The following is a 27,661-nucleotide window of genomic DNA, read 5'->3' on the forward strand; positions in this document are numbered from 1 at the left end:
TCGCTCCGTCAGCCATCGCTTACACTGAGGCTTGGTTGAAACAGAAAGGGAAGTTTTCATGGCTAGGTTCCCTGACCAACTATAAAATTCGAGTTTTGCATTTCCAGTAGCCCCTCCAGGTATTGATCTGCTGACAATAAGTTCATTCCCAGTCATCCTCACAAAGCTTGCTGCATGGGCCCTCTCAATTCCGGTATTTTCCGTGTGTTTCCAACATACTGTTCTACAAGGACTGTAAGCACTTCGTTAACCCTATTTCCCTATCAAATATGTCCATTTTGATTTATAGCATCCTTACGTTCTGGTTCACTGAATCTTCCACAGCTTTTACGTACCTCATTAATTCCCGTGTCAGCTGGCATAATATTCAAGTATCGTTCAAAATATATTTCTCTTTCCTTTTACCCACGGTTTCACCACTTCTGCCATGTTATTCGTCCTCATGTTGTCTTCCTCGTTAACTGTCCCCAATCCGATTAGACCGATGAACTCGCTGTTTGGTCCTCTCCCCCAAATAAACCAATCCAGCGTCCAACCAGCTATCCTGAACTCAGTTTTCAGAAGTAGGCCTTACGCGTCAATCCAAACTATCTCTTTCTGATATGCGGCATAATCCATAACCTGCGTCATCTCGTCTCTCAGTTTCTCGCAAGTTTTATGCATCCTCACGCATTCCTCCTGTAACTCTTTTGCGCCTTCCGGGACTCTTTACACCTTGCCAGAAACTGTTGAATGCTTCCTCGAGGCCGGCAGCGGTATCCGAGCGGTTCTAGGAGCTTCAGTCCGGAACCGCGCGACTGCTACGGTCGCGGGGTCGGAATCTGCATCGGGCATGGATGTGCGTGATGTCCTTAGGTTAGCTAGGTTTAAGTAGTTCTAAGTTCTAGGGGACTGATGACCTCAGAGGTTAAGTCCCATAGTGCTCAGAGCCATTTGAATCATTTTGAGCTTCCTCGAGTCTTCTCACCTCATTCTCAATTTACATCGTGTTAAATACCATCTGTACCACCTAGCGGTGACTGGTGGTTACCACATCTTCTTGCTTCACGAACAGCACCCCCCCCCCCCCTTCCAGTTGCTGGTTCTGTGATGCAGTTACTCCGACGATTACCAATAGCGCCACTGTGATCTACACTTTCTCCATCTTGTCTCCTAATGTACCCTCCCCGACGACAGGGATTCCTGTTACCCTTTCCTCCCCCTAAACATCCTGTGTCCTGCAGCAATTTATTTCGGCTACACTATACATTATGCCATACTTATTAGTGACAAATAAAAACTTAAACATTCACATTCTAGGCCTTAAAGCATACGGACTTCCTCTCACTGGTTCATCTATAACTTATTGCTTGCTCCTCTGGACCTCATTTGTCGCTTTTCGCTTTCGTTGCAGCCTCACAACTCCTGGAATAACCCCTGGACTCCCCCAAAACGATGTCACACGTCCAACATGTACAATCGTCGTCGTTGTTGGCAACTGGATCGTGTGTAAATCATGAAATTCTGCTAGACAAGCTCAAGTATTGTGGCATGAGTGGGACAGTGCAGAAATGGTTTAATTCGTACCTAACTGAAAGAGTGCAGAAAGTTGAAATAAGTAGTTCTCGTAACGTGCAAAGATCAGCACATTCCTCAAACTGGGGAACTATCAAGAATGGGGTTCCACAAGGGTCAGTCTTGGGTCCTTTGTTGTTCTTATTATATATTAATGACTTGCCATTCTATATTCATGAAGAGGCAAAGTTAGTTCTCTTTGCTGATGATACAAGTGTAGTAATCACACCTGAGAAACAAGAATTAACTGATGAAATTGTCAATACTGTCTTTCAGAAAATTACTAAGTGGTTCCTTGTAAACGGACTCTCACTGAATTTTGATAAGACACAGTACATACAGTTCCGTACAGTGAATGATATGACGCCATTAATAAATATAGACCTTAATCAGAAGCATATAGCTAAGGTAGAATATTCCAAATTTTTAGGTATGTCCATTGATGAGAGATTAAATTAGAAGAAACACATTGATGATCTGCTGAAACGCTTGAGTTCAGCTACTTATGCAATAAGGGTCATTGCAAATTTTGGTGATAAACATCTTAGTAAATTAGCTTACTACGCCTATTTTCACTCATTGCTTTCATATGGCGTCATATTTTGGGGTAATTCATCACTGAGGAATAAAGTATTTATTGCACAAAAGTGTGTAATCAGAATAATAGCTGGAGTCCACCCAAAATCATCCTGCAGACATTTATTTAAGGATCTAGGGATATTCACAGTAGTTTCTCAGTATATATACTCTCTTATGAAATTTGTTATTAACAACCAAACCCAATTCAAAAGTAATAGCAGTGTGCATAACTACAATACTAGGAGAAAGGATGATCTTCACTATTCAAGATTAAATCTAACTTGGGCACAGAAAGGGCTGAATTATACTGGCACTAAAGTCTTTGATCACTTACCAAATAGTATCAAAAGTCTGACAGATAACCAACAAGTATTTAAGAGGAAATTAAAAGAATTTCTGAATGACAACTCCTTCTACTCCATATAGGAATTTTTAGATATAAATTAAGAAAAAAAAGAAAAAAAAAACAAAAATATTAAAAAATAAAAATAAAAAATAAAGAAAAACAAAAAAACACAAAAAAATAATGTTGTTAAATTAACCTAATTATGTCATGTATTGGAAAATTCGACTCGTTCCACATCATTACGAAATATCGTACTCATGATCCATGGAACTAGTATTAATCTAATCTAATCTAATCTGACGTTCCCCGGTGACATAATTTCCAAACTTAACGTGGCTCTTGACATTTTCCAAAAAAATTCCTTTGTCTTCACATTAGGAGTACAGGAAGTCCACAAAATCACCCATTGGCCAGTCTCGTACTGCGACATTCTTGCTCTGCTTTTCTAGTAGCTTGGTATTAGCTCTGCGCACCCTGTTCCTTGGTATTAGCTCTGCGCACCCTGTTCCATATTTCCCTTATCACTCTCACCAATTCCTTAACCGATTATCCCGTCTTACCCTTCTAGGATTTTAAGACATTGAATGGTGATGGTATCTTACGACCATATACAACCTCCTGTGGTGACAATCCTATACTCGTGTGTTGCTTAGAGTTGAGCGTTGAGACTACATACCTTAAACAGACGTCCAATTGGTTTGCCGTGCGTCCACGCACTCTCTTAACATCTTCCCTATGATCCTATGAACCCTTTCTGTTGTTTCATTAACTTGAGGATGTAGAGAAATAGATTTCAATTTCTTCACACAACAGCCGATAAAACCATACTTCGTGTATTGTGGATCCACTATGAACAGTATCCCATAACTTGTGTGGGTGGCTTCACCTGCTTGAGGTTACTCTAAACCCAGCCCTGGACAGTGGGTATACCCATGAGAAGCCTTCAAACAAAATAGTATAGTACGTAACCAAACTCGGCGTGTGTTTATAACATATATACGTTAAGACAGCCATCACAGCAGTCTATTTAGAAGCATGTCCTTCAGCGTTGGCTTTGGCACATTGTGTTATGTGTGTTAACATTTAGAAGAAGCGCAGTTTGTAGATACTCCAGCTGGTTTGGGACTCTATATCACAGTTGGATGGCAAAAAAGATGAAAACACACACTGTACAATATAAGCAATAAGAGTATACATACACTTGTAAATATACGTATAGAATACGCCAATGTATGAAAAATATGGAACAAATATAGAAAGAAACATGAAAATACAAAAAATTGCTCTAAAATTCGGATAAGACATGGTCGTACACATCTGTCTTTATACGTAGGTAGGTATAGAAATTTTATGTCACATAAGCACGAGATCAGTGTCTGGCGATCTCTTGGATACTTTCCTTGAGAGACATGATGTTGCACCAAGGAAGAGAACTGTAAGAATCAAAGTACATTCTATTCCTAAAAAAGCGCCAAAGAACTCGCAGACCCCATTGTTAAAAATTTGGAGATACATGACGTCACACGTATACCTAGAAACGAAAAAGCGCTATAGAGATGTTATAATCAGTAGAGAGTGGCTGCAGGTCTTTAATGTAGCTAGTGGATACAGGAGAGTGGATGACACTACATATGCTTTAATGTGGGAAGACAGTGCGTTCTAGAGAGAGAGACACGCTGACAAGACGAAATTATCAGACTCTCCTTGGTCTGTGTTCGTGAGGGTAAGGTAAAATCTTTTACAGCGGTACTGTTCCTCAATACACGAGAGCTGCAAGCCATTTCTATTTAGATTCGTTAAAATATTTAGATCCAGTGTAAAGGGCTCTTTATCTTTCAAATAACCATTTTTTCGATTGCTCTCTGCAGCACTGTCAATTGTGGGATACATATCGCTTTCTACACATATTAAATTGACTGTTTTGTAGGAGAAATAACGTACACTGGAGACAGGGGCATTTCAAGATGCAGTCAGCTGGGTTACTGTTTCATATCTCTGGTGCAGCGTGTTACGCCTCTCGCAGTTGCATCGCCAGAGTTGTTTGACTTCTCTGTCTGCCAGCCTGCAACCTCCTGACATCGTCAGACGGTTTTAAGGTTTAACATATCACCGTCATACATTATTATTATTTTTTTAAATAATCGATTATAATCTCGTTATAAGTGGACCTGGGTGACTTTAAAGTGAATTTCCTCGATTAGCATGCATTTTGATGTGTTGAGTAGTACCATGCATGTAGAGAAAATGATCACATCCACCCTGTCACAGGCCTAGGGGTATCCATATCGCAGCATGATTACAAGACCAATCACATTTATAAGGTATGACAAAAGAGCAGTTGACAAGAAGTGTTGTCGTCACGACCTTTATGCGAAGGTTCTTGCTACCGGTATGAATAATCATCATCAGTAAAAAGCATTTGCTCTAGGTGGTCACTCTTCTCATATTGCTATGCTAAAACGATGTCCAGGTTTTTTTCTACACATTTCGAAATAAGTAAGACAGACTGGCTTGGGATCCAAACCAGTATCTCCTGCAGAAAAAAATTAATTGCTGTTGACCTTTGTGGTATGCCAGGTAAACAGAAGCTATAATGGGTTACACAGACTTTCAAACAGGGATACTGACAATAGTGTTATGTAATTCTACATGAATTTTTTGCTAGAACGTAGAACTTGCTATCGTTAAAATGGATCGACTGCCGTATGCAGTCGTACCCACCATGATCGATCTAATCGACAGCTATTTATTAGTTACGTAACACGTTTCGGATTTTCGGGCGTTCCCACAGTAACAAGAGCACGCCTCCCAAAAAAGTGGTGGATTTGTGCGGCCCTACGATGTAAGATGACTTTACAGTACTGGAGTTAAAACCCAAGGCTTGTGAAGACGAGGATGGTTATGCAACTGTTGCTACAAATTACCTATCTCATACACATGAGGATAGGCACAAGCTCAAAACCGGTCGTGTAACGAATGAATGATTTTTCGTTGTGACTGGTAGCTGAAATTTTTCCACACCCTATTAATAATTTACATTGAGAGTCATGCCGAGGAACACCATAACATTAAAATTACAACGAAGTAATAGAATGTTCTCACGTCAGGTCAGGGCACAAAAACGCAGACGACACAGCAGACTCCAGACATAGACACCGGGACCAAGACCACCGGTGTAACAAGTTGAGAGAGAATAGATAGTGCATTACAACATACACAACAAAGCTCTCTTAAGCAGTGAACAGATTTAATAAAACCAAAGCCTGTGCCACGCCTCTAAAAGAGATCCAATAATTAATATTAATATTAAAGCACCACTGAAAGTTAACTCGCCTTGTGATGCCAGTTAATGTTAATTGGTTGGAGCGAAAGTGGAATTGCTACCGGCCAAGAATAAAAATTACTAGTATGTTCAGTGCAAAACCAATATCAAACAATCTTAACAAATGCAGAAGCAGCTCTCAAACTAGCATCCAGAACCCACAATATACGAATGGCCTATTATTAGCTTAATGATCAAATAAGAGGTTCTTCAGAATTTCGGGTGTCCCCATGGAATTGTTTCTAGGTCAATTTACATATAATGTCACAAAGGTAGCATCATTTTTCTCAAAGGTTGTCGTGGTATCTAAGGGGAAAGAAAAAACAAGTTTGTTCCTCTACCTAAAGCGGATCTCTCTTCTAAAGGCTAACATAGTGAAAATATGTGCCTTAGAATTAGGTGTAGGCCTCTACGCCTTAAATGTAAATCACCAAATAACGTTATGCACCTTATTTAAAATTGGCGCCCAAATTTTTCAAAAAATTAACTCGAAACCTAAGTAGATTTCCACACGGGACAGAGCTGAGCTCGTGCTGCAAACCCTTTGAAAATCACGTCAAATAAAAATGGGGGGAGCGCAGCACAACAAAAACAAGAAAAAGCAAGTGAAAGGCCAGCGCCAAGCTGCTTCAAGTGCAACCAACAGCAGACAATGGAGACAAGTCGCTGGAGAACATACAAATGACGCTCACCATGAACATAGGAAGCGAATCCGGACTCTTTTTATCGACCAATGAACACGAAAAACGCGTTGACTCGGTGGCCGGCAACATCCTTCGGTGAAGGCGCTCCGGTCGTCTGGTGCGGGAGGGGACAAGACCCTTGGGCATCGCCGAATCACTCCAAATTCTCAGGGAGAAACTACGAGAACAAGTACAGCCAGCAGGGCGCGTCGACAGTCGCACCGCTCAATTCACTGGGCGCCAGGTATCTAACTCTGTGCACGGCTCGTGTATATGTTTTGGATTATTTACAGGTCTTGTAATGATGTCGCATACTAAAGCTGCAAGAGTTTATTTCGTGTTACATGTCTTTTTATTCTGCTTGGGAGCACAGGCATATCTCGCCCGTCGTTAGTGTGCCTCCAGGATTGTACGTATCGCTACACATTACGGTTCATGTGTAAACGGGAGTGGGGGATATAGCGGTTACTCAGCATTACGTCACTCTCGCCTAAGTTTGAAGGAAGCACCAGACTACCGTTACCGAGTGATGGAGACGCATGGTTAGTTCTCCTGTTGTTGTTGTGGTATTCAGTCCTGAGACTGGTTTGCCGCAGGTCGCCATGTTACTCTACCCTGTGCAAGCTTCTTCATCTCCCAGTACCTACTGCAACCTACAACCTACAACCTACATCCTCCTGAATCTGTTTAGTGTATTCATCTCTTGGTCTCTCTCTACGATTTTTACCCTCCACGCTGCCCTCCAGTACTAAATTGGTGATCCCTTGATGCCTCAGACTCTGCCCCACCAATCGATCCCTTCTCCTAGTCAGGTTGTGCCACAAATTTCTCTTCTCTCCAATTCTATTCAATACCTCCTCATTAGTTATGTAATTCACCCATCCAATCCTGAGCGTTCTTCTGTAGCACCACATTTCGAAAGCTTCTATTCTCTTCTTGTCCAAAGTATTTATCGTCCACGTTTCACTTCCCTACATGGCTACACTCCGCACAAATACTTTCAGAAACGACTTCCTGACACATAAATCTATACTCGATGTTAACAAATTTTCTTCAGAAGCGCTTTCCTTGCCATTGCCAGTCTACATTTTATATCCTCTCTACTTCGACCATCATCAGTTATTTTGCTCCCCAAATAGCAACTCTTATTCACAACTTTAAGCCTCTCATTCCCTAATTTGATTCCCGCAGCATCACCCGATTTAATTCAATTACATTCCATTATCCTCGTTTTGCTTCTGTTCATGTTCATCTTATATCCTCCTTTCAAGACACTGTCCATTCCGTTCAGCTGCTCTTCCAGGTCCTTTGCTGTCTCTGACAGAATTACAATGTCATCGACAAACCTCAAAGTTTTTATTTCTTCTCCATGGATTTTAATTCCTACTCCGAATTTTTCTTTTGTTTCCTTTAGGGTTTGCTCAATATACAGACTGAATAATATCAGGTATAGGTGACAACACTTTCTCACTCTCTTCCTAACCACTGCTTCCCTTTCATGTCCCTCGACTCTCATAACTGCCATCTGGTTTGTGTACAAATAGTAAATAGCCTTTCGCTCCCTGTATTTTACACCTGCCACCTTCAGAACTTGAAAGAGAGTATTCCACTCAACATTGTCAAAAGCTTTCTCTAAGTCTACAGATGCTAGAAACGTAGATTTGCCTTTCCTTGATCTATTTTCTAAGATAAGTTGTAGGGTCAGTATTGCCTCGCGTGTTCCAACATTTCTATGGAATCCAAACTGATCTTCCCCGAGGTCGGCTTCTACCAGTTTTTCCATTCGTCTGTAAAGAATTCGTGTTATTATTCTGCAACCGTGGCTTATTAAACTGACAGTTCGGTAATTTTCATATCTGTCAACACGTGCTTTCTTTGGGATTGGAATTACCACTTTCTTCTTGAAGTCTGAGGGTATTTCGCCTGTCTCATAGATCTTGCTCACTAGATGGAAGAGTTTTGTTAGGCCTGGCTCTCCTAAGGCTATCAGTACTTCTAATGGAATGTTGTTTACTCCCGGGGCTTTGTTTCGACTTAGGTCTTTCAGTGCTGTGTCAAACTCTTAACGCAGTATCATATCTCCTATTTCATCTTCATCTACATTCTCTTCCGTTTCTATAATATTGTCCTCAAGAACATCTCCCTTGTATAGACCCTATATATACTCCTTCCACCTTTCTGCTTTGCCTTCTTTGCTTAGAACTGAGTTTCCATCTGAGCTCTTGATATTCATACAAGTGGTTCCCTTTTTTCCAAAGGTCTCTTTAATTTTCCTGTAGGCAGTATCTATCTTACCCCTAGTGATATGCGCCTCTACATCCTTACATTTGTCCTCTAGCCATCCCTGCTCAGCCAATTTGCACTTCCTGTCATCTCATTTTTGAGACGTTTGTATTCCTGTTTGCCTGCTTCATTTACTGCCTTTTTCATATTTTCTCCTTTCATCAATTAAAATCAATAATTCTTCTGTTACCCAAGGATTTCTACTAGCCCTCGTCTTTTTACCTACTTGATCCTCTTCTACCTTCACTATTTCATCTCTCAAAGCTACCCATTCTTCTTCTACTGTATTTCTTTCCCCCATTCGTGTCAATCGTTCCCCAATGCTCTCCCTGAAGCTCTCTACAACCTCTGGTTTTTCAGTTTATCCAGGTCCCATCTTCTTAAATTCCCACCTTTTTGCAGTTTCTTCATTTTTAATCTACATTTCATAACCAATAGATTGTGGTCAGAGTCCACATCTGCCCCTGGAAAAGTCTTACAGTTTAACCTGGTTGCTGAATCTCTGTCTTACCATTACATAATCGATCTGAGACCTTCCAGTATCTCCAGGCTTCTTCCATGTATACAACGTTCTTTTATGGCTCTTGAACCAAGTGTTAGCTATGATTAAGTAATGCTCTGAGCAAAATTCTACCAGGCGGCTTCCTCTTTCATTCCTTAATCCCATTCCATATTCACCTACTACGGTTCATTCTCTTCCTTTTCCTACAATCGAGTTCCAGTCACCCATGACAATTAAATTTTCGTCTCCCTTCACTGTCTGAATAATTTCTTTTATCTCATCATACATTTCATCAATCTCTTAGTCATCTGCGGAGCTAGTTAGTATATAAACTTGTACTACTGTGGTAGGCGTGGGCTTCGTATCTATCTTGGCCACAATAATGCTATGCTGTTTGTAGTAGCTTACCCGCATTCCTATTTTCCTATTCATTATTAAACCTACTCCTGCATTACCCCTATTTGATTTTGTATTCATAACCCTGTATTCACTTGACCAAAAGTCTTGTTCCTCCTGCCACCGAACTTCACTAATTCGTACCGTATCTAGCTTTAACCCATCCATTTCCCTTTTTAAATTTTCTAACCTACCTGCCCGATTAAAGGATCTGACATTCCACGCTCCGATCCGTAGAATGCCAGTTTTCTTTCTCCTGATAACGACATCCTCTTGAGTAGTCCCCGCCCGGAGATCCGAATGGGGGACTATTTTACCTCCGGAATATTTTACCCAAGAGGACGCCATCATCATGTAATCATACAGTAAAGCTGCATGCCCTCGGGAAAAATTACGGCTGTAGTTTCCCCTTGCTTTCAGCCGTTCGCAGTACCAGCACAGCAAGGCCGTTTTGGTTAGTGTTGCAAGGCCAGATCAATCATTCAGACTGTTGCCCCTGGAACTACTGAAAAGGCTGCTGCCCCTCTTCAGGAACCACACGTTTGTCTGGCCTCTCAACAGATACCCCTCCGTTATGGCTGCACCTACGATACGGCTATCTGTATCGCTGAGGCACGCAAGCCTCCCCAACAACGGCAAGGTCCATGGTTCATGGGGAAGGTAGTTCTCCTACCCAGATTTATTTTCGTGGTTAATTACTAGTTTCCTAGCAGTGTTCCACACTTACTGACACTGCTAGAATTTCTATAGTGTTTTGCTAGGTTACACACCTTTCTTTCCAACTGGGGACTCAGCCGACAGTCTGCCGTTGCCCACCCAAAGCACTAATTTTGAGAGCACTATGGTTGGGGAAACTTGATTCCCATTGGTCTAAAGAGAAAGAAGGAGGGGAGTACTCTGCGTTTATCTGCAGTGCCAGCCTACATGTTTCCGGCGACGTGTTGGGATCTATTTGCCATGGGTGGGATGGCTCTGCTGTAGTGTCTGCTTTTGCACCAGAGACACTTGTGCATATTTTCCACCATTAATGGGGGGGGGGGTGTTTCAGGACGGGTGAGTGGTTAGCGTAGTGTTGGGAAAACATGTTGAGCTTTCGTCTTCATCGCCCAGTGGTCAGCGGGGGTGGCAGCCGCAGGGGCAGTGTTGTCTACCCTACAGCTGTGGCACTTTTCGCAGGAGATATTGGTCACCTCTCTCTCTCTCTCTCCCTCTCTCCGAACAGGCTACGAAAGGACCCAACGGTACCGACCGACCGCTGTATCTTTCTCAACCGAAAGGTGTCACTGGATGCGGATATGGAGGAGCACGTGGTCAGCACACTGCTCTCGTCAGGTTTCGCGATCGGAACCCATAGGCGCGTATTTTGTAGCGGTGTGTATCTTTGCTTGGATATTGGTAAACCTCAGAATTTTGCTACAATGTCATAAATTTACCGTGACATCATAATTTCCAACAATGAATTCGTTTTAACACATTAACTATGACGTCACACCATTTAGTAATGTAGTGTTGGTTTAACAGGGTTTATCTATTGCAATGTGGTACTTCTTATACGTACCGCTGCGAAATGTCCTGCATGTGAAAAGTTACCCTGACAAAGAAAACTAAGATACAAATTTAATATGCAGAACAGAATGGACAGAAACAATATATATATATATATATATATATATATATATATATATATATATATATATATATATTAGTAGAATTTATTTAGTTTGCAGTGTTACTCGATTCATCTACAAAATGGTGCCCTCCTGACGCAAGTGTCAATCAGAAAATCAGTCTCAAATCGAAATGAAAAGCAGTGACTGTAAACCCACTGGCAAATTAAGACGTTCAACACCACAGAATACAGCAATTCTGGACCCGAGATAGGTGATTGTAGACAATTCCGGAAGGATGGATTAAGAATGCCCTACCACGCCCGATCTATTGTTAACACTCAATGTGAATTATTTACCCGACTGCTATAGTCAACTCCGCCAATAGGCGAATGGCTCTCTGGTTCTGGATGAGTGCGTTTTGCTGTTGCCACTACTCCTGTCCCTGGTCGTTTGCTACGATGCGCACTCTGCCACGACTACAGAGCAACTCCTGTGGTGCGCCCTCCTTCACAGCTTTGCACGGATCCCTCGTTCCTAACTACCGACTCCTATAATTTTAGTTGATTCTTATGCCCTGAAAAAGAGTGCCGGCCTGCCAATAGCGGAAAATGCCAAACACAACAGTCCAACATTGTCCTCCTGTGTCGTCCCAGATCCAATGTGCTGTGCTTTCCCATGCACATAAACATCAACCAGAAAAGCAAGTGAGTCCATCACCTAGTTAAACGAAAGGAAATAAAGCTACATAGAGCTCAGAAGGAACTGTCAATGTGATCCGATGTGTCTTAATAAAAATGTTGCCAGTGAAATCACAACCATTATCAATCTCTAATTGCAGAATGGATCTAATATTAGATGAAAAGGGCAAGCAAATTTGCTTGGCACTTTTCACAGTATCTTCCGTTAGAAATCGGTTAAACTGCAGCGTGTGTAGAATTAGATTTGACGTCATCGTATGGCATTGTTGGCCAGGAGGCCCCATGCGGGGAAGTTCGGCCGCCGTATTGCAGGTCCTTTTTAGTTGACGCCACTTCGGCGACTTACGAGTCAATGATGATCAAATGATGATGAACACACAACACCCAGTCATCACGAGGTAGAGAAAATCCCTGACCCCGCCGGGAATCGAACCCGGGAACCCGTGCGCAGGGAGCGAGAACGCTACCGCTAGACCACAAGCTGCGCACTTGATGTCATCGATATGTAGTGACGTCTTTATTTCTACCAATAGGGAGACGTGTTCTTTTGTAACACATGCAGTATGATGTCACACACACACACACACACACACACACACACACACGTTAGTAATGAAATGGTGTCTTAACAATGATAAATAAATAAAATATTTTCAGGCATATGCTACTGCACTGTGACTGGTTGTGAGCATAATGACGTCAATGCGATGTTGAGGCAACATTGCTGTGTTTTGGCATGGCATCTCCATGACGCAGTGCGATGTTGTCGTGACGTAGAGAGCAGTGGGATGGATCTCATGTAATTGTATACAATTGTGGCAAAATACAAAAATGTGAAAAAACAAGGGAAATTTGTTGAAAAACAGAAAAAATACCAAAAATGTAGAAAAATAGGTAAAATTGTGCAAAAATGAGTATTTATGTATCTGCCTTGGAATGGTCTCTGCTGGTGCCTCGAATGACAAATATCTCGTAAATGTGATTTGTTATTAACAATCTCCGGGCGGGGACTACTCAAGAGGATGTCGTTATCAGGAGAAAGAAAACTGGCGTTCTACGGATCGGAGCGTGGAATGTCAGGTCCCTTAATAGGGCACGTAGGTTAGAAAATTTAAAAAGGGAAATGGATAGGTTAAAGTTAGATATAGTGGGAATTAGTGAAGTTCGGTGGCAGGAGGAACAAGACTTCTGGTCAGGTGACTACAGGGTTATAAACACAAAGTCAAATAGGGGTAATGCAGGAGTAGATTTAATAATGAATAGGAAAATAGGAACGAGGGTAAACTACTACAAACAGCTCAGTGAACGCATTATTGTGGCCAAGATAGATACGAAGCCCACACCTACTACAGTAGTACAAGTTTATATGCCAACTAGCTCTGTAGATGACGAAGAAATTGAAGAAATGTATGATGAAATAAAAGAAATTATTCAGATAGTGAAGGGAGACGAAAATTTAATAGCCATGGGTGACTGGAATTCGAGTGTAGGAAAAGGGAGAGAAGGAAACGTAGTAGGTGAATATGGATTGGGGGTAAGAAATGAAAGAGGAAGCCGCCTGGTAGAATTTTGCGCAGAGCACAACTTAATCATAGCTAACACTTGGTTTAAGAATAATGATAGAAGGTTGTATACATGGAAGAACGCTGGAGATACTAAAAGGTATCAGATACATTATATAATGGTAAGACAGAGATTCAGGAACCAGGTTTTAAATTGTAAGTCATTTCCAGGGGTAGATGCGGACTCTGACCACAATCTATTGGTTATGACCTGTAGATTAAAACTGAAGAAACTGCAAAAAGGTGGGAACTTAAGGAGATGGGACCTGGATAAACAGAAAGAACCAGAGGTTGTACAGAGTTTCAGGGATAACATAAGGGAACAATTGACAGGAATGGGGGAAAGAAATACAGTAGAAGAAGAATGGGTAGCTTTGAGGGATGAAGTAGTGAAGGCAGCAGAGGATCAAGTAGGTAAAAAGACGAGGGCTAGTAGAAATCCTTGGGTAACAGAAGAAATATTGAATTTAATTGATGAAAGGAGAAAATATAAAAATGCAGTAAATGAAGCAGGCAAAAAGGAATACAAATGTCTCAAAAATGAGATCGACAGGAAGTGCAAAATGGCTAAGCTGGGATGGCTAGAGGACAAATGTAAGGATGTAGAGGCTTATCTCACTAGGGGTAAGATAGATACTGCCTAAAGGAAAATTAGAGACCTTTGGAGATAAGAGAACCACTTGTATGAACATCAGGAGCTCAGATGGAAACCCAGTTCTAAGCAAAGAAGGGAAGGCAGAAAGGTGGAAGCAGTATATAGAGGGTCTATACAAGGGCGATGTACTTGAGGACAATATTATGGAAATGGAAGAGGATGTAGATGAAGATGAAATGGGAGATACGATACTACGTGAAGAGTTTGACAGAGCACTGAAAGACCTGAGTCGAAACAAGGCCCCCGGAGTAGACAACATTCCACTGGAACTACTGACGGCCTTGGGAGAGCCAGTCCTGACAAAACTCTACCATCTGGTGAGCAAGATGTATGAAACAGGCGAAATACCCTCAGACTTCAAGAAGAATATAATAATTCCAATCCCAAAGAAAGGAGGTGTTGACAGATGTGAGAATTACCGAACAATCAGTTTAATAAGCCAGAGCTGCAAAATACTAACACGAATTCTTTACAGACGAATGGAAGAACTGGTAGAAGGCGACCTCGGGGAAGATCAGTTTGGATTCCGTAGAAATACTGGAACACGTGAGGCAATACTGACCTTACGACTTATCTTAGAAGAAAGATTAAGAAAAGGCAAACCTACGTTTCTAGCATTTGTAGACTTAGAGAAAGCTTTTGACAATGTTGACTGGAATACTCTCTTTCAAATTCTAAAGGTGGCAGGGGTAAAATACAGGGAGCGAAAGGCTATTTACAATTTGTACGGAAACCAGATTGCAGTTATAAGAGTCGAGGGACATGAAAGGGAAGCAGTGGTTGGGAAGGGAGTAAGACAGGGTTGTAGCCTCTCCCCGATGTTATTCAATCTGTATATTGAGGAAGCAGTAAAGGAAACAAAAGAAAAATTCGGAGTAGGTATTAAAATCCATGGAGAAGTAATAAAAACTGAGGTTCGCCGATGACATTGTAATTCTGTCGGAGACAGCAAAGGACTTGGAAGAGCAGTTGAACGGAATGGATGGTGTCTTGAAGGGAGGATATAAGATGAACATGAACAAAAGCAAAACGAGGATAATGGAATGTAGTCGAATTAAGTCAGGTGATGTTGAGGGTATTAGATTAGGAAAAGAGACACTTAAAGTAGTAAAGGAGTTTTGCTATTTGGGGAGCAAAATAACTGATGATGGTCGAAGTAGAGAGGATATAAAATGTAGACTGGCAATGGCAAGGAAAGCGTTTCTGAAGAAGAGAAATTTGTTAACATCGAGTATAGATTTAAGTGTCACGAAGTCGTTTCTGAAAATATTTGTATGGAGTGTAGCCATGTATGGAAGTGAAACATGGACGATAACCAGTTTGGACAAGAAGAGATTAGAAGCTTTCGAAATGTGGTGCTACGGAAGAATACTGAAGATTAGATGGGTAGATCACATAACTAATGAGGAGGTAGTGAATAGGATTGGGGAGAAGAGGAGTTTGTGGCACAACTTGACCAGAAGAAGGGATCGGTTGGTAGGACATGTTCTGAGGCATCAACGGATCACCAATTTAGTATTGGAGGGCAGCGTGGAGGGTAAAAATCGTAGGGGGAGACCAAGAGATGAATACACTAAGCAGATTCAGAAGGATGTAGGTTGCAGTAGGTACTGGGAGATGAAGAAGCTTGCACAGGATAGAGTAGCATGGAGAGCTGCATCAAACCAGTCTCAGGACTGAAGACCACAACAACAACAACATTAACAAGCAAACCTCAAGTGAGTGACTTAATGTAATAACATTAATTTTCTTTAACAAAGAGACACATGCTGATTCCCTCCTCATGCTGCCTAATCCCAGAGCAAAGCCACCCACTGAAGTGCCCCAGCTGTGAAAGATGAAGATGGGGACAGGTGTTTGAATCTCGATGGTCAAGGAGAGAGGGAGGGGTGATGGGAGAGAGGGGATGGAAGGGTTGGGGGTTCCCCTGGATTACCTTGAATGTATCACATTCACGTGCTGATGTTTCCCTGATTCCCCATGGAAAGGGACAGTGGGGGTACTTGACTTTGAATATAAGTCACGCAAGTTTGTGACCTGACACCGGATGTCTTCATAAGTGACTTTGATATTACGCCCACTCTGTCTTGTATGTCCGCTAATAAACTTGCTGAGTTGCGTACATTAGATTTCTTTGTAAACGGTTTTTCATTGTCTCACAAAGACTGATATTATGCAGTTTCTAACAAACACGAATGACTTGTTGGTTCTGTTAATTGATATTAGTGGACGAACACAAAGTGAAACACGTTAAATGATACTCCCTACGATCCAGCGAGGGACCACTTTAAAATGCAATCAACTGATAGGAAACTAATACATAAGACCAAATCGGCAGTTTGATTTATGTATTCTCAAATAAAGGAGTGCCGGAGCAATTTGCAAACTTCCGCTTCCTTTTGCCTTTTAGAACAACGCAGCTAACTAAACCTTGCAGTCGGCAGAAGCGAGTAACAGATTTTTTTTTTTTTTAATAGATAGAGGCGTATTCTGTAGAGCTCTGAAATATCTTGGTTTTCTCAGACAAATTTTGCAGTATATTAGCTCCATACAGCTGTTTATAGTAAATAAAGAATATCTGTTGTAGTTAAACTGTAATTGACTGTACCAAAATAAAACAGAAAATAATTTGCACATGAACGTTGCGTTCTAGAATTCGGAATAGTGTTCCTTATTCTAAAGTGAAGGTCTTCGACTAGTACCCGCCTGGCATAAAGCAGGAAATCAAGAATACGTAGATATTCGGAAGATAACTGAATACACATCTTACTAGCCACTTCTTCGACAAAAAATAGTATTAAAAACTGTATAGGCTTTCTTGTTAATTGTTAAATCTTACATTTCATTCAATCAGCACATGTAGTTTACAGGCAGTTGATTACTAATGGAATTTCAAACCTATGATTCACTTTGTTATTTTACGTCTTTATCCACTGCACAAACTCTTTAACTGTTGTATCTCTAGAAAATGATAATGAAAGAAAGAATGAAGAGTCGTGCAAACATCTTGAGCACAGCACCGCTTCGATTCACTGAGAGGGTGGTCAGTGCATATATGTCACTCTGTAACTGTTAAATTCAATGTGACGGGAAGATTCCCGTAGTTTAAGATTATTTTATCTGTTTTAATAACGCTAATACAAACATCACGATCTCCATTGTTCCGTGCTACCAAAAGATTGGTTTGGCCTATCATTTATTTCTGCGTCTGGTCTGACCACTGTTTCACGGTTTTGTTCTTTCAACACTTCAAAAATACTCGACCTCTTTTATGGAGGAGAAATAATCGGAAATTTAGTTTTGTCTTAGTTTCCGAAGTGATATTTCATATGTACTATTTTTACGTGCAGTGTTCTGAAGGAGTATGATTACTTTCCTATTATTATTATTATTATTATTATTATTACTGCTATGTTTAAATTACCTTTCCATTCCGTGTCTCTAGCTAGCCATAAATAATTTTACAAAAACTTCTGTTACTGTTTCGTGTTCTTAATTTCAAATTGCTAACATACTCTTTTATATTATTTACATACAGCACCATGACTACTATAATCGTCTAGGATGACTGCATACTCTGAACCCCAACGAGATTTAATTATCTTAATTATATTACCTCTTGTTCTATGTTTCAGCTATAGTCGGAAATGACACAATGAAGCAAGAGTTACTGCAAGAGAGGAAGAGGTTGTTTCCTTTAGTGTTATCTTACGACGCGTCGCCGCATGCGGACTTTATAACCGAGAAAATTAACGACTTCTACTTCCCGTCTGGAGAGATTACTCCAGGCAAACTAACTGAAGTAAGTAGATCTCTTTGCAAAATTCCGTGCCACCTTTTAGTGTACCCTCATCATCTGAGCTTTGAATGCGTAAGTCTGCAAGATAATCTGTTAAGGAAACTTATTTATAAGTACTCTAATCCGTAAAACAACAGCTTTATCAGAGTTATACTTGCAGCTTAATCAGGAACAAATGTCTACGGAATATGAGACTCAAATACTTGATAAATAGATGACGCATTATCTTTAGATAAATGCATTGCCATATTTTTACATCACTGGGGCCCAATAGACATTGTGCCATCTTCTACGAAAGCCAAACGTTGGCAGAATATGCTGAGAGCTACAAATTTGTCCTTACCACTTTATTACAAAGAAAATTTATTTGACCCATTTAGAGCCATTTTTGATTCTTACAATGAACCACAGTCTGCCGTCTGCCTTAATCGCGATTAATTCTAGGTGACCGTTCCATTTCATATTGTTCCTACACAAACTCCTAGGTATTTTATGAAAAAAACCTATTTCTACTGATTGTCCTACAGTCCCGTAATCATACGATAAAGAGTCCTTTTGTAAATGTATTCGCAATACGTTACATTTATTGGTGTTGAGGATCAATTGCCATTCCCTACACCAAGCGACAATCCCCTGCAGGTCTTCCTGCGTTTCACTCTGATTTTCTTGCGTGACAGCTACTCTGTACACAACACCGTCATTCCGTGAAAATCCTCATGGAACTTGCAATGTCAGCTACTAAGTCATTTACATATATATTGATAAAAGTAACGGCCCTGTAACACTTGCCTGGGGCACGCCAGATCTTTACGTCGGAAGACTCCGTTCAGAACGACATGCTGTGTTCTGATTACTCTTCAGTCCAGTCACCGTGTTGGTCTTACATGCCGAACGCTCGTATTTTTTTCTCGTTACGTAGCAGTGCGGAACTGTATCGAATGCCTTCCGGAAGTCGAGGAATACGGTATTCACCCGGGCGCCTGTACCTACTGCTTTCTGGGTCTCGCGAAGGAACTGAGTGAACTGTGTTACACACGATTGTTGTTTTCGGAAACCTTGGTTGTTCCTAGGGAGAAAATTTTAGATATCCAGAAATGTCATAATAAACGAACGTAAAACACCTTCCAGCGTTTTAGAATTGTATCTGTGCGACGAGCCTTCTTCAAAACGGGAATGATGCCCGCTTTTTTGCAATCACCAGGAACACTTGGTTTCTGCGGACATGTACGGTACGATGCTGACAGAAGAGGGACAAGTTCCTTCGCATACTCTGTCTAGAAATGTACTGGTATGCCACAGGGACCCAGGTCCACTGGTCTTCCCTCTGTTCAGCATTTCTATCAGGCAGCCACTTTTTTCGATATCAGTCATTTTGTCTTTCGGGCGACGATTTAATCCAGGCACTACAATCCAGTATTTCGGCTCTTTCTGTGTCTTCTTGGATTTAACATAAGACCAAGTATTCATAGGATTTTCTGGCAAGTCGTAGACAGAATTGTACTTTAGAATTCGTTGAAGGCTTCATTCATGACGCTCCTTGCGCTATTGTTGGTTTTCTTTAACTCTTGTTTGTTTCTGAGGTTTCGTTTACGTTTAAATTGTCACTGAATGTCTCTTTGCTTTCGAAGCAAGTTTCTAATGTTAACCGTGGCTGTGGCTGTCGAAGCACAGCGGGTCTTTTCCATCCCTCACAACTTTGCTTGGCACATAACTGCCTAAAGCTTATTTCACAAAGCTCTTGAGATTCATCCACCGATACTCAACTTTTTTAGTGGTGGGTCTGAAATTTTCGTGCTGACCGCTCAGGTAATAATCTGAAACCTGTTTCTTGTCGCTCGTGTTAAGCACAAAGCTCTTATGCCTTTGTTTGTATTCCAAATACAGCCGTGTATAATGATGCTGTAAATGGTCTTCTACGATGAGTTTAGAAGTTTGGGTCTGTCTCTCACTCACAGGTCTAGGATGTAATCTTCACGAATCGGTTCTAGATTAACTGCTCAAGTTAATTTTCGGATAAAGCACTTTCAACAATATCACGCGACTCTCTGTCCCTGAACGCGTCATAATCACTTGAGTCTCCGGCCGGCTGGAGTGGCTGTGCGGTTCTAGGCGCTACAGTCTGGAACCGGGCTACCGCTACCGTCGCAGGTTCGAATCCTGCCTCGGGCATGGATGTGTATGATGTCCTTAGGTTAGGTTTAATTAGTTCTAAGTTCTAGGCGACTGATGACCTCAGAAGTTAAGTCCCATAGTGCTCAGAGCCATTTGAACTTTAGTCTCCCAGTCTGCAGCTGACAGAATAAAATCTTCACCTCAAACTGTAACACCTCAAACTGTAACATGAACAGAAAGTTTACACGAAATGCTCTCGGCGTTTCCCCTCAATTGTTCCGCCACTACTGTTGCTGAGCCATGGGGCCTATAAAACCATTTTATCCACCTTTATCGCTTGTCTTCGCCCAAATTATCTCGCGTTCGGAATCTGTTCAAATCTCGCTAGAATTTATCTTATTTTTATGGCTCTAAAAAAGCTTCTACAGCCAGCTTTCGACAGTCTTTCTGATACACATTCCAATCGGGTTTCAGAAATTCGTTGCTTTTCTGGTTTCAGCCAGCTTTCTGTCCCTAGTACCTGCTAATGCCTGGCGTAGAGCAGTAACTCGACTTGGCTAGGACTCAACAACTCGTTGGACGCCACTTCCAGAAATATTGAGCCATGATGCCTCTATAGGCATCCATAATTGCGAAAGTGCAGCCGTTGCAGGATTTTGTGCAAGAAATGGCGTCTCGTTTCCATAGATGTTTCACGGGATTCATAGCGGACAACCTGGAGTGCCTATAGGCTCGAAATGTCCAGAATGTCCATCAAACCAATCGTGAACAACTGTGGCCTGGTGACATGTCATCCACGAAAAATTCCATCTTTCATTCGGATCATGAAATCCATGAATGGCTGTAAAAGGTCTCCAAGTAGGCGAGTCGTCTTAAACAACAGAAAAACAATCCCAGTAACCGAACTTAACCAGGACCCTGTCCATTCCATGTAAACACAGCACACACTATTACGGAGCCTGCGCTACACTCGAACACTACCACCAGCTCTTACCAACCGAAATCTGGTCTCATCTGACCAGACCACGATTTTCCAGTCGGCTAGTGTCCAGCCGATATAGTCACGAGCCCACGAATGGCGATGTGCTGTTAACAAAGGCATTCGCATTGGTCGCCTGCTGCCATAGTCCATTACCGCTGAATTTCACCACTCTACCCTAATGGATACGTTCATTGTACATCCCACATTGATTTTTGTGGTTATTTCATGTACTGTTGATTGTCTGTTAGCAAATGCATCTGCTCTCGGTCGTTAAATGAAGGCCGTCGGCTACTGCGTTGTCCGTGGTGAGAATTAACGCATGAAATGTGGTATTCTGGGCACAAATGACACAGTGGATTTCGGAATATTGAATTCCCTAACGACTTCTGGAATCGAATGCCCGATGCATCTAGCTCCAACTACCATTCCGCATTCAAAGTATGTTAAGTGTCGTCTCATCTCCGCTATCGCACTTCCCTTTTATACCTTGTGTTCGCGATTCTACCGCCATCTGTATATGTGCATATCGATGTCCAGTGGCTCTTGTCACCTCAGCGTAGCTACTTCCTGCGTTTACTGCAGGCCTGACCTATTAAGGGAAATGCGACAGTTCTCTACCCAATAGCGGAAGTCGAGAAATATGCATCTGATACCGTCACAGAATCGTGTGAGCGTCTGGTTTCTACATTCCATTTTGCTGCAAACCACAGAACTACGATCGGTCTTGGTAAAGATGCTTCCACCTTGCGGGCGAGGCTTCACCAAATCGGGCAGCTACCAGCAGGGACAGATGGAATACTCTGAACCAAGGCGACAGGTATCATACGCACCAACATCAGCCACGATTTGCAGGCGGGTGCACCCAGCGCGTTCATTTGCTGCCGGTAGAATTTCCTCCACGTCTCGGACTACACCACCTGTACCGCAAACAGAATGGACACAGGATTTCCTCGCTATTTTCCTGAGGGACTCTAACGCTGGAGTTCCCGGTGACAAGCGATCTCACTCTCTGTGCTCTGCCACAGTCCCAGCACGCGAGGCGTACCATGCACAGGCAATACGTCAAGCCTGCTGTTACAGCGTAAGCATGAAACGCTTTCATCCACTTTCACCTTCTGCCGAGAGATTTGCGACCCCGCCACTGTTAGCATATCATCGGTAAGTGTCAACAGGCCGCAACGTGTGAATCAAAAAAATGGTTCAAATGGCTCTGAGCACTATGCGACGCAACTTCTGAGGTCATCAGTCGCCTAGAACTTAGAACTAATTAAACCTAAGGACATCACACACATCCATGCCCGTGGCAGGATTCGAACCTGCGACCGTAGCGGTCACGCGGCTCCAGACTGAATCGCCTTTAACCGCACGGCCACACCGGCCGGCAACGTGTGAATCGTGGCGTCAGTGTACCGGGCGACGCTATAGGTGGAGAGATCCCAAAGCGTTCGTCGCAGACACTCCAAAGCCAGCGCAGCTCATGACAGCAGACTGTAGTCTGTCGTCCGTGACTAACACAGCTACCAGTTGTTTACACACAGTGACGAATTTTCCTTGCATCTGTACATAACAGGCGCAGTCCGTATCTGTCTTTAATCAATTATTGTCTAAACAACAGGTAATGTAACTCTAACCCAGAAAACTGAATGCACCCAGCAGAAACGAAATAAGCAAACTCTTACAACAAAATTAAATAGCAGTGTTAAAACATCTAAATAAACAGCTGCTGTTCTCATCTACTCAGAAGCAAGTTAGAATACCATTAAACCATACGATGTATCAAACTGTGTACGAACGGTAAGCTGCTGCTGCTGGCTCCGTCCTGTTCTGAGGCTGGAGCTCTACTGAATCTTTATTCAAGGTGCAAAGGAACAAAAGACATTAACTACGAATCGTCACTGATTGATATCAATGGGGCAAGCTGAAAACCAAAGCTGGCATGAGATTCGAGCCCACATCTGCTGCTTACTAGGTAAATGCACTGACCACTGCGTCATACGGACACAGTGGTCACCACAACTGCATAGACCATCCTAGTACACCTCCTGTCAGCCCCAAATTCTTAAGGTATGCCACAGACTACTGATGTAGTGCCTCCGATCATTAGCATCATCACTCCCGACATCTCCCGATTCCCGTAAGAGTTCATGTGGATGTGCACTGAATGAACCATTGGCCATCAGTGCCTTAATAATAACGTTTACACTATCTTTTTTGAGAAGGGAAAAGTTCACGTTATAAAAAATGTCTGCGAAATATGTATAGTATTTATGGGTGGTTCTCCATACCTTATGTGAACGCGAAAGAAAATGGATCTGCCAAAGTAAAACGTAAGTAATACCGAGTATCTTGATGGAACAATTTTTACGTTTAAACACAAAGTCATGTATTAACTCGCTAACCAAATTCAAAATTTCGTTAGGTCATAGATGACAAGCTAGCAGGACAGGATAATGAACTGACGGTCCTGCATAGTTGTATGATGTAAAATTAAGGTAATAACCAAAATATTGGCCAAGTGGGAGTAGTACTCGCGCTCTGAACATTCCGCTGAAACGTAATTACGTATGTAGATAGCTCCCGGGAATCGAGAACCTCAATAATTTTTGTCTGTTATTGATATCGATACTGGCGATATATAGGTCCCAGGAATTCCAAGACTTCCGTGAATGCTTTAATTTTTCTGCTCAATTTCGCGTTTTCAATTGTAACAGAAAAGGGTGACTGCACAGACAGACAGACATTCGGATAAGAAATGATAAAAAAAATTTTTTTGTTTGATGTAGTTACAATTCTCAATTTTTGAGTTTTTTCCTTGCTTGAAGTGTGTACTGTTGCTTCTAGCCAAATTTCATGGTTCTAGTGCCACTCGTACCACCCTGTACGGATTCATGAGTGAGTTAGAGAGTATCAAAATACGGGACGTAAATTTCCGTATCTTTTGACTAGACTGACTTAGAACTTTACATTTCTTGCACCGCCAACGAACCGTGCGTCTTAGTACGTGGCATATATTTCAATATGATACGTCTACCCGTTCTTGAGAAAAAGAGGTCTTCACAGACTGACTGACGGATAACACATAAAAAAGAAATATTTTTCGTGACATGTAATTGCAGATTAAGAAATTTTGGACTTTTTGTGTTGCTTTAACTGCAAAGTGATGCACCTTATATGTTTTAATGAGTGGGCGAGTATCAAAATACGCAACATAAATGACCGTGTCTGTTGACTGAATTAACTCAGAACATTGGGTGTTTTACACAGCCAAGAAACCGTAGATCTCAGTATGTGACGTAAATTTCCACGTAATACCCCAGCCGGTTTGTGAGAATAAGGGGTCTTAATATACGGACAGGGAGTGAGATAACAAACGACAAAAAAAATTTTTTTTTGTTGTGCGATACAATTACGAATTTACTTGCGCTGTGAAACTTTGCTTACAGCCAAATTTCGTGATTGTAGGTGAACGGGAAGTACCCTATAGGTCTTGATGACTGCGTTTGTGAGTATCAAAATATGTGACATTAATGGCATTATCTTTTGACTGCATTGACTTAGAAGCTTAAATTTTGTGCTCCATCAAGGCGCTGTAGATCTTAATGTGTGATATAAATTTAAAGTTGATACGTCTACCCGTTTCTGAGAAAGGGGTTCTTAACAGACAGACGAACAACAAAGCGACGTTATAAGATCTCCATCTTTACTGATTGAGATAAGGAACCGTAACAAACAAAAACTGTCTTTAGGCATCATTTTCTTATGTTAATTATCACTTAAAATATATTCACATTTCACAGGTTTGAATAAAGAAAGCCCGCTCATGGTGGCTCAGAGATGCTGAAATATCTTCGAGTCACATGAAAGAATCGGTGCCACGCGTAACAAGCGAATATTCAATAATGTAGCATGAAATATTCTGATTGGCCAGAGAGAAAACTCACGCCAATTGGTCTAACGCAGCGCGAGCCCTTTTGCAGCCGCGTCCGCCAGAGATGTGAGTATGCTCGTGAGAGCGGGTCACGAGACTGACGCTCCCGTGCGAGGTTCATACAGTGCACAGAGCATGAGCGCGGAACGCTTGTGCAGACCTGCAAAGTGACGGTTTCACGGTGCAGTCGTGTCCACCAAACTGCACAGCGCCCCCACCGCCTGATAACGAAATGCACTGCTGTGCGACAATATTTACGGTTGTCTTATTGCTAAAAAGACAAGAACACTAGAGAAAGCGATCTTGCGATCGTGGGAGCTATTAACTTCATTCGATTATAACTATCAAAATGTACACTGTCGTGAAATAATTTACTACACGATTTTAGAGGTTTCCGGTTCACTGAGTATTTATTGTTGCAATAGTGCATATAGTGTACTTGAAATGATTGCATTTAGAGATGGATGGAACATACATACACTCCAGGAAATTGAAATAAGAACACCGTGAATTCATTGTCCCAGGAAGGGGAAATTTTATTGACACATTCCTGGGGTCAGATACATCACATGATCACACTGACAGAACCACAGGCACATACACACAGGCAACAGAGCATGCACAATGTCGGCACTAGTACAGTGTATATCCACCTTTCGCAGCAATGCAGGCTGCTATTCTCCCATGGAGACGATCGTAGAGATGCTGGATGTAGTCCTGTGGAACGGCTTGCCATGCCATTTCCACCTGGCGCCTCAGTTGGACCAGCGTTCGTGCTGGACGTGCAGACCGCGTGAGACGACGCTTCATCCAGTCCCAAACATGCTCAATGGGGGACAGATCCGGAGATCTTGCTGGCCAGGGTAGTTGACTTACACCTTCTAGAGCACGTTGGGTGGCACGGGATACATGCGGACGTGCATTGTCCTGTTGGAACAGCAAGTTCCCTTGCCGGTCTAGGAATGGTAGAACGATGGGTTCGATGACGGTTTGGATGTACCGTGCACTATTCAGTGTCCCCTCGACGATCACCAGTGGTGTACGGCCAGTGTAGGAGATCGCTCCCCACACCATGATGCCGGGTGTTGGCCCTGTGTGCCTCGGTCGTATGCAGTCCTGATTGTGGCGCTCACCTGCACGGCACCAAACACGCATACGACCATCATTGGCACCAAGGCAGAAGCGACTCTCATCGCTGAAGACAACACGTCTCCATTCGTCCCTCCATTCACGCCTGTCGCGACACCACTGGAGGCGGGCTGCACGATGTTGGGGCGTGAGCGGAAGACGGCCTAACGGTGTGCGGGACCGTAGCCCAGCTTCATGGAGACGGTTGCGAATGGTCCTCGCCGATACCCCAGGAGCAACAGTGTCCCTAATTTGCTGGGAAGTGGCGGTGCGGTCCCCTACGGCACTGCGTAGGATCCTACGGTCTTGGCGTGCATCCGTGCGTCGCTGCGGTCCGGTCCCAGGCCGACGGGCACGTGCACGTTCCGCCGACCACTGGCGACAACATCGATGTACTGTGGAGACCTCACGCCCCACGTGTTGAGCAATTCGGCGGTACGTCCACCCGGCCTCCCGCATGCCCACTATACGCCCTCGCTCAAAGTCCGTCAACTGCACATACGGTTCACGTCCACGCTGTCGCGGCATGCTACCAGTGTTAAAGACTGCGATGGAGCTCCGTATGCCACGGCAAACTGGCTGACACTGACGGCGGCGGTGCACAAATGCTGCGCAGCTAGCGCCATTCGACGGCCAACACCGCGGTTCCTGGTGTGTCCGCTGTGCCGTGCGTGTGATCATTGCTTGTACAGCCCTCTCGCAGTGTCCGGAGCAAGTATGGTGGGTCTGACACACCGGTGTCAATGTGTTCTTTTTTCCATTTCCAGGAGTGTATTAGTACGTGGTTCAGCCTCCGTGCGTGGCAATGCAGACGCTGACTCTGGCATCCAGTCGGCCGTACAGATGCCGAATTCTGTCCTGGGATATGTTATTCCACGCCTGCTCTACTTGTTCACGTAGAGCTGTAAGAGCCCTCGATTGGAGACAACTCCGGAGATCGTGCTGCGAGGGAAGTTGCTGCGCGTATTATAGAGCCCACTGAGTTTCATGGGCAGTATGTGAGCGAGGTTAGCCTGTTGGAACAACACATCAGCACATCACTTCCCTGCTGCAAGAACAGCAAAAGAACGGGTCTTACAACATTCTTCACGTACAGAGCGCTGGTTAGCGTCTTGTCCAGAATCAACAAAGGCGAGCGAGAGTTATAGCTTATCGTACCCCAGACAATAAGACCTGGGATGGGGCAAGTGTGTCTTGGATGACTGCACTCTACGAGACAGCGTTCACCAGGTCTGCGTCGCACGCACAGGCATCCATCACCTGCGTGCAGCCAGAATCTGCTTTCATCGCTGAAGACCAGGGCGCACCATTCCAAGTGATCCCCTGACGACAACATTAGAGCCGTGCACGTCGACGCTGTGGCCTGAGTGGAAGACGGGATAGAGGTGTGCGTGCCCGTAATCCCAATGCTGATAATCTGTTCGCAATATTTCGTGTTGACACGTTTAGGCTCACAAGCCCTCTTATACGTGCTGTGGTAGCTGTACCATCTTCCACTCCTGCCCTTACAATACGACGATCT

At 42.9% G+C, this 27,661-nt stretch overlaps 1 protein-coding gene across 1 annotated transcript in view; it reads left to right on the plus strand.

Annotated features, from left to right (window-relative positions):
• LOC124788914 (venom carboxylesterase-6-like) overlaps positions 1-27,661 on the plus strand; it is a 145,834-nt gene that overhangs the window by 87,422 nt on the left and 30,751 nt on the right. The window contains exon 7 of the mRNA XM_047256197.1: positions 17,826-17,992. Within this exon, the coding sequence (XP_047112153.1) occupies positions 17,826-17,992 (167 nt within the window). The remainder of the gene's footprint in view (positions 1-17,825; positions 17,993-27,661) is intronic.

This window comes from Schistocerca piceifrons, chromosome 3 (assembly GCF_021461385.2).
Source record: "Schistocerca piceifrons isolate TAMUIC-IGC-003096 chromosome 3, iqSchPice1.1, whole genome shotgun sequence".
Classification (NCBI taxonomy): Eukaryota; Metazoa; Arthropoda; class Insecta; order Orthoptera; family Acrididae; genus Schistocerca; species Schistocerca piceifrons.